Source organism: Solanum tuberosum, unplaced genomic scaffold, assembly GCF_000226075.1.
Source record: "Solanum tuberosum cultivar DM 1-3 516 R44 unplaced genomic scaffold, SolTub_3.0 scf00066, whole genome shotgun sequence".
NCBI lineage: Eukaryota > Viridiplantae > Streptophyta > Magnoliopsida > Solanales > Solanaceae > Solanum > Solanum tuberosum.
Window position 1 is genome coordinate 700,812 of NW_006238989.1, and position 9,241 is coordinate 710,052.

The following is a 9,241-nucleotide window of genomic DNA, read 5'->3' on the forward strand; positions in this document are numbered from 1 at the left end:
TCTGGAACTATTTTTGGAAGGGGGATATTCCTACAAAAGTGAAATGCTTCACTTGGCTAGTGATAAAGAGAGCTTGTTTAACACAAGAAGTACTTCAGAAGAAGGGTAGACAGCTGGTCCCTAGGTGTTTTTTATGCAATTTGACAAGTGAAACTAACAGCCACCTCTTCTTGCACTGTAATTACACTGCTCAAATCTGGAATTTGTTCCTTAGCATCTCAAATCTGAATTGGACAATGCCAGAACGTACATCAAACGTGTTGAAGAGCTGGGTAAGGAGAGGAGGCACCAAGAGCCAGAAGAGATGGTGGAGGTTAATACCATCATGTATATGGTGGTCAGTTTGGAAGGAAAGGAACAGTAGATGTTTCGACAATAGATCCAATTCCATACACAAGGTCAAATGGAATTGTATAGTATCTCTACTTTTTTGGTGTAAACAGTTGTGTATAGTAGATACAGACCAGATTGTAGATTTGATAGGAAGTTTGTAATTGACACTTTTTGGTGGTGGCCAGCATGCCCTTAATACTGAAGAATACAACCTTACCAGTTTCAAAAAAAAAAAGTAATTTTTCACTTCATTTAGAACTGAATGCAACTCTTTTCCCCCTACTTCGTGCACTCCCTTCCTTCAACTTGACATCAAATCTCAAAATTTTCAACTTCCTTGGAACTTTTCTGTTTAGGAGTGGAACACACAAGATTGGTATCGTCATCCTTAACTAGTCTTCTATTATCAATTTTCATGAATAGAGAAAGAGCTTCCCTCTCACATCCTTGAAAATCAACCCAAAACTCTTTACTGAACTTCACATTCCTATGAAGCATAAAGACACCTCCAATTCCGCTCTCAGAATTAGTCTTCACTGGTATCATTTCTTCTACAATCAAAGATTCTGCACTCATTCAGTAGTACTAACTGATTTCCTTCCTCTGATTGAAGTTATGTGCCATCCACCCCTTCTTCCTGAGTTAGAGATATATCACCTTCTTCAACACCTTGCCTGGACTGATATTCTTGCAACTGATTACAATTTCATTCTGATTCTGCATTTCACCTTTCAGACATTCACACCATACCTGCAACCTGAAGTTCAAACCCTTGCTTTCTACTTCAACGACCCTTGACATCCTTTCCGCTGGACCTTTAACCTTGATTCTAGCCCATCTCAGGGTGAATTTTTAGCTCAGTCTTTTTTCATCTCAACCCATCCACCACATTTATCACCAATTCCCTGCATGACCTGACGACAATATATGAAGCGGATGCCCAGTAACCCTAATCCATAGCCAATCAAAATTTCTCTTCACCAGAAAACAACCCAAGTCCGAGTACACCATGACTATTAACTTCTTGCTTCCATTACCATTTACACATCATGATATGTTCTGCTATCTATCAAACTGGGAACTCAAATAGAAACTGAAAACCACTTCGTTCGTACCCATTGATTCCAGCTGCATTGTTCCACTTGTTATTTACCCACTACGGCAGAACAAGTAGGAAGGTTATCAACCATTCCTGTGAATCTTCCGACTATGCATCTATTCAAAAGCTCATTTCTAGATGCAGAGGACTCAGAGAAACTCTCGTTAGACTTTCTGAAGGTTGTTCCACCATGGGATGCTTCCTTTGCTATCCATCTGTTTCTAGCTATAGCCTGTGCATAACATTTACCTTTTGTTAGGCAATAACTCTTGTAATGGGCTTTCTTCTATGAATGAACATTCCAATTTTACAACCAAGACACCCCCCCCCAACCCCACACACACATAGCACATTCAATGAGATTTCAGGAATAATATGGCTGGCCTTCTGACAGCTACTACACTCGTAATTCTTCCATAACTGTTATGCTTCTGAGAACATAACTAATTAGAAAAATAGTACCCCAATTTCTATAGTTGTTTCCTCGATTCTTTGAGGTTAGATGCAATAAATTACATTTTCATATAAGAATTTCCTTGCTGATTGTCAACTTACTCAATAAATTGTTCCTCCTTTCAACTTACATACCATATTACTGACCTTGAGTATTCTTCTGTGACACAAAGACTGATCACCAGCAACGAAATAAATTATATTCTCCGTACCAAAAAACGTAAACCAAGATTTTAAACAATCACTGGAGGATGATTCATCAAAAATACAGTTTCTCTATTGGAAATGAACGCCAAAACAGGGACACAAGCAATCTGAAAAAATGTTTTACTAACCCCGTCCCAATTTATGTGGCACTTTCACCTCCGGAGAGACAATTGGACTAGTCTTTGAAGCTAAATTGGATAAGATCAACTCAATATTCTAAAATTGAAATTTAGATATCCAAACATTATACAAGAGGTACTATAAGTCTAAGTTGCTCGGACTCTTCACTTTCGGTGCCGCACCTGTGTCGACACGACATGGGTGTGGGTGCGGGTGCGGGATCCGTACCCAATCTGGTCTACCGTTTTAGGTACTTTGACCAAATTTGAGGAAGAAATTCTGGACAGATTCAATGAATTCTTTAATCAAAACAAGGTCTAAGGTGAAATTGAAGAAATGGGATACCTTGTACATATAAATTTCTATTGTCACTCCCTTTTGTTTTATCTCCTTCCCGGATTCTCCTCTTGATCAATGTTTTCTCCTCAACTTTTTCATACAATCTCTCATAATTTAGGCTTTATAACTCTATTTTTAGATGAATCCCCGCATCCGTATCCATACATAGATCTGTATCCCCGAATCTTAAAATTTAGATCATAGAGGATCCGACCTCTAGATCCGCACCCGTGTCGGAAACCCACACCCGAGTCCGAGCAACTTAGCTATAAGTTGCATTTCTTCTCATGTCAATGTGATGAAAAATATATTTAAAAAGTTGGTCAAAGTTTACATAGTTTGAATCGCAAAAAGCTAAGTGTCACATAAATTGTGATAAAGGAAGTAGTAATTTAACAAGAAGTAGAGAAAACCCAATTAATTTAGTAAATCAAAACAATTACAAGAAACTAGAATAGCAATTAAAAAATAATAAGTCTACTTCTCACGAATATAACTAACAAAATTAATCCCAAAGTTAAGACTATTTATTCTGGTATAAGAAGAAAATATAAAAGTACATAAGTTGACGAGTACAAGGGTGGGAGATAGATGTTCTACATACTAGATTTTACATTCAATTGTGTCAACTATGACAATATTATATAAGGTTTGCTATTCACATAAGTTTTTTTTTTATGACAAGGGAAACCCGCAACCGCTACCCTTTGGGTGCGCACAGGGTAAAACCCCCGCTCCTATGCAATAGCTTGCAAACCACATAGGAGAGGTAACCCGCACTAGGCAAACCCGGTGCGACGAGCTCGACCCAGAAGGCAAACCCCTTGCTTTCGCTGGCAAGGGGTTTCGAACTTGAGACCTCCAACATGGAAGTCCCAAGCCCAAACCACTGGGCCACCCCGAAGGGTCTATTCACATAAGTTTAAAAATTGCAAACCACATATTATTATACCTTTTCGGCGTCTCTTGATCCTAAACCCATCCTCTTATTTTGTATGTTAGCTACTAAACAGGTACTTATCACAGGCGATGAATAAGGAATTTTTTGGCAAAAAGGGGCGGAACAAAAAGAGTAACAGCAAACCTCACCTCTTTTTGCAGGTTTTGCAACTGAAAGGTTGAAATCACATAAACTCATTATTTCCAGAAATTTGATACAGCAGTTCGAATAAATAACCATTAATTTCTCCATCAATCTTTGAATGGAAATCCACCAAACATCTGATACCACAAGTCAATTATACTATTACAGTGGAAAAGCTGGAATCATCCAGCAAAGATATTAACACCTTAAACTAGCTACAGCACGGAAACAGTGCATAATGACATAAGGGGAACTTGAAGAACTCTTTTAGCTTACCAATCATGGTGAGCACATGTATCTTCTACTAATAGCATATTGATACTACTATCATAATTGCCTGCACTTTATAGAGCTCGGAAGAGTACGCCTCCCTTCTAGAGGACAAGATTAGGATTTTACGTAGCACTAGTAACACTTTCTTTACCTATGCACCTACCTTCCCTCCTCCCTACCCCACCAAAGGACCAAGAGAGAGAGAGAAGAAACAGAAGAGCAACCACAAAGGATTGACCTGTTCCATTTGACCAACCATTTCAGGATTTCAAATGTTTCTTTGAACTACTTAGAAGTAGTTTGAAACAGATACCAAACAGAATTAAAATAAAGCACCAGATGAAGAAATTTCAGCAATACGTCATCTCTAAAAGAACATTCACCTCGTAAAAGCCCTTCTGATATTCATTCAAAAAGGTAGAGGCAATTATAGTCCAAGAAGCTCCGAATTTTTCCTGTAAATTAAGCAGGGAGAGGTCAAATTTGAGCATATCAAACAAATTTACAAAGATCAAAAGGGATGCAGGATTCTGTAATGTTAGAATAAGAATAGCAGGGGGGGATCTAGGGATTTGGGTGTTTGTTCTCGGACCTGGTAACTTATGGGCAAAACCATTATTTATATTAAGAAATCTATTAAATGTAGAGAAAATTACAGCACAATACCTTTGGGCCATCTAGTTTACTGTAGGTATACATAAAACATACATACCTATACATATATAAAATACCTACTAGGATTTCAAAAATTATCAATAGAAAGTCAACCGAGCAGAATCAAAGAATTACAAATGACTTCACAAAAAGGATTTAATTGTGTAAATAAAAACTGAACATTGTTGTCACGAGAATTGCATATACACAACGTATAGAGACCATATACAACTGAATGTATATGTAGTGTATACTTCATATACACTACATATAAGAAATATGTATTGGGAACTCAGTAACAAAGTTGATTCTTGGCCCAACGGCAGAAATGAAACCCATTTAAGTTTTGTTGCTCTCCTGGTTCAATTCCCTTCGGACACTTATAATAAAGTTCTTTTTTAATTTGCCATCGTTTGTTACCCTAAAACTTCAAGCCCATTTAAGTTTCCTTGTAGAAAAATTGGCACAGCATGACATGTTATAGCTTAAATTGGCAATAAATAGCCCTCCTACAATATTTTTAAGCAAAAAAAGATTTTTTTAAAAATTTATTTGGCATTTATTAGCCCCATTCTCTTTTTCTCTAAGGAAGTGGCGTTGCTTTTTTCCCCTGAAAAGAATTCTTTTTCCTGATTTTTCTGATCTTTTCCTTAGACACGTTTTTCTTGATTTGTTCTTTATTTTTTGAAAATGTAAAATTTATTCCTTAATTCTTTATGCTTCTCTTTGCTTATTTTAAACAACTGCTTTTGGAAATAATTGTTTTTCATATTTTTTACCTATTATATCTCTCTAGAATTTCTTCATACATGCATATACTCCTTTTTCGCCTACATTTTCTCCTCCATGTCTAAATTCACTCTATGTGTATCTTGCATTGTCATTGTCAAAATATTTTGACATTTCTTGATTTGTGGATTTGAAAGTTTCATCTCTATTAAGCAAAAAAATAGGTCATAGTGATTGATTTTTGGTATTAATTTTCATGGGAAATGATTACTTATACATTATTTATCCTCTAAATAAATGATGTATATACTTATGTGAAGAGTTTATTAAGCTAATGTATTCTATTAGTTCTTTATGGATACATAGTGCTTCATTCAAAGAACATTTATGCATAAATTATAAATTTATATATACATTGTAGTTTGTGTATACATGAGAGTATTGCGTATTCTTTCAATTAGTAAGTAATTGTATACATTTAAATGTATGGTTTCTGGTGTAATGTATTCATATTCATGTATCCATAAATTTGATTATTAGTATACAAGGCCAAATTGCATTTTCATGTCATGGATTATACCTTTAGCAGTGTATGCTACTTTTTGATCAGGATTTGAAGTGTCGGTGTTGTTGCAATTAATTGGGTATTGATAATCCCATCTTCTTCTTCAGCCATTGGAAGTGATAATGAATGTCAATAACTTTTCAAGTTATGCATAATGGATAGTTTTTGAATTTGCCTGATCCTTTCTTCAATTCCATGTATACTCACAATCCCGTAGTGTTTCGTATCAACATCGGTATTGAATCATCATCAATCTTATTATGAAATTCAAGGAATTGATGGAAGTATCGACATTTATATGGGTCGAAATCTTTTGAATGAATCCATTAAAATCAATTTTTGTTGTAATAACCACCCCTTCCATGAAATAATCCACAACATTATTACTATCTCATTCGCCACTATGATGAATCAAAACAATCAAAGATGTTATCTATATCTTGATGTTCATTGTTAAACTGCATTGTTGTTTCTATTTAGATTACTGATTTTGGGTTGGCAAAATTTTTGGAAACTGAATTGCCATCTTCTTCAATACAAGAATAAATAATACGGATGAAAAACTTTAACCCACATCTCCTTATTTAGTGTTGGTTACGTGAAGGAAAAAAACCCTACTAAAATACCGTTGGGCTAATATGTGCTATTTTATTATTTGTCTATGAATTACTAATAAATATTGGGCCATATGTTGCTAATTATATGTAACAGTTGTCTATCTATGTCATTTTCCTTGATTGATACTGCAAGGGTAGTGGTGGCAAATGGGCGAGTTGGGTCAAATTTGGGCGGGTTGAAAATGGGTCAATATAAAATGGGTAATAATTCAACCCGCCAATATTTGATATGGGTAAAAATTGATTGGGTAATAAATGGGTTGGGTAAAATACTAGTTTAGCCATATTTACCCATATTTTCATGAGTAACTAGTACTTTACTTAAGAACTCAATATGAAGAAATAATTTAGACTTGTTTTAGATGAAAAATGTTGAAAATGCTTCATTTAGTTTTATTGTATCATAAAAATAAAAATAAAAATCCTATAACTTTTCAATATAAAATTAATTTATGTAATAACAAGATGAAAATATTTTTAATTTCAAAGTAAATGAATATTTGCATTTTAGTACTAAAACATGCATAATGCACTTTAAGCAATGTCAATACTAATACATGATTTGCTTATTTTACAGTATTATTTATTATCCAATATAAAATTAAACAAATAAAAAAATATATAATTATAATTAAAAAAATAAATGTACATTTAAAATATATATTTTTGGTGGGTCAAAGACATCACCTTTTCAATTATAGAGAAGAATAATTAGTTCTATAGAATAACATAAAAGGAAGAGAAGTTACACTATTTTTTAGTGATATGATGAATTTTGAGTGAATAAAAGTTAGAAGCTTAACTCATTTGCCTAATCCATATTTTACCCATAGTTTACCCCATATTTTTATGGGGTTGAATATGGGGTATCAACCCATATTTTACCCATGTAAAAAATCACTCACTCAACCCATTAAAATATGGGCGGGTTGGGCGGATTACCAAAATAGGGGCTCATTTTGCCGGCACTATGCAAGGGTTATGATGCCCAAACCTTTGAAATTGAAATAAAATTCATACCACTAACCATGGTGAGTTAACAATCACCGATTATTATTCTGAGTTAAGTGGATTATGACATGAGATCGAATATTATCAAGATCTCTAAGTGAAGTTTACCAATATTGCAATTTTCTTTCAATAATTGGTTGAAAAGATTATGATTTTCTGGCCTGTTTGAACCTAGAGTATGATCAAATCAGGGTTCAAGTTCTTGGCAAATATCATTTTCCTTCTCTTAAGGATGTGTTAGTATAGGAATAGAAATATATTTTGCATATAGTATTCTACTTAAAGAAGGATTGTTATGTAGTGCCTATAAATAGGGCTCAGTGTAAAAATATAGATACACAATTCAATAATAATATTTTTTCCTATATTTCTCCTACTTTACACCATCAGTTTTTCAAGGAGAGAGCAATAAGGAGGAAGAGATGATTTTCCCTAGTTCCATATGATACTGGAAAGTGAATTTTGGAGAAAGAATTCAGGGGAGGCTGGTGGGCATTTGGATAGGCCTGATGTGATAACATACTCAATGAGAAAAAAGCAGAAGAAGCCATTATAAAATCTGCTAAAGCTGAATCCTCTCCAGTTTGCCTATTGCTCATAGAAAGGAGTCAGATCTTGTAACAAACATCCTTTAACTAATCTTGTCTCCTATAATTCCCTGTCTCCCTCCTATAGAGCTTTTGCCTTGTCTATTTCTTCCTGCATATTCCACAAAATTGGAGGGAGTTGCAGATCCTAAATGGAAGCAAGTTATGATTGAAGAAATGAAGGCCTTGTTAAAAAAACTAGACTTGGGAACTTGTCATTTCACCACCAGACAAAAAGTTGGTTCGTTGCAAATGGATCCTCACTGTGAAATATAAAGATGATGTCTCCATTGAAAGATTCAAAGCATGATTGGTGACTAAGAGATTCACTCAAACTTAAGGAGTTGATTATCATAAAATGTTTGCCTTAGTTGCAAAGACGACTCAAACTTATGGAGTTGATTATCATAAAATATTTGCCTTAGTTGCAAAGACGAACACTATCAGAATTATCTTGTCATCTAAAGCTAATCTTGATTGGGACTTACAATAGTTATACACTTGGAAGAACAGGTGTTTATGGAGATCCCTTGTAACTCCCCAAAAATATGGGTGTGTTCAGTGGCGAGGAAGTGCAAACCAAGCAGGTCGCACCTATGTCAGTTATGCAGGCAGCATGTGATGAAGGAGGGGTTGAAGTAGCAATATAAGGCATAGAGACCTGGCAAGAGGCAACGCCATATGAGATGTTGCATGACGTGCCTTAACGGTAGCAAAGATGTTTGACAAGGACTTGGGGTGCACACAAGGGTCCAGCCCGTCGGCGAAGGCCATGTGCGGCGAGGTATGTCATTGCTGCGCGTTCTCGAGCTAAAGGTGGAATTTGGGGATTCCGGGCTAGGGACTTGTTCGTAGCATGTTCTTATCTATGCTTACCAAATTTGGAGTCATTTGGAGGTCATTTGGATATGCGCATGACTTAGCCAAGGACCAGTGGTATTGTCGTAATTATCCAATGTGTCTAAAGGCTATAACCCGTTCTACAAGACTAGGAATGGGATGATACTTCATGGAGGTGTGAAGGAAGTCAAGAGGAGTAAGTACAACAAAATATCACCTCATTTGGAGTTTGGAAGAGCCGTCGGCTATGGCCCATTATGATTCTCTGGCGAAAGCATGTCTACTCCTGCCTCTTGGGCAAATTTTTTTTAAGCATATATGAAGGGGGGG

General features: G+C 35.5%; 1 protein-coding gene across 2 annotated transcripts in view; it reads right to left on the reverse strand.

The window, feature by feature from the left end:
• DE2 (4-alpha-glucanotransferase) overlaps window positions 1-9,241 on the reverse strand; it is a 49,649-nt gene that overhangs the window by 26,541 nt on the left and 13,867 nt on the right. For both annotated transcript variants that reach the window (XM_006345240.2, NM_001288247.1), the window contains 1 exon segment: window positions 4,292-4,363. In XM_006345240.2, the coding sequence (XP_006345302.1) occupies window positions 4,292-4,363 (72 nt within the window).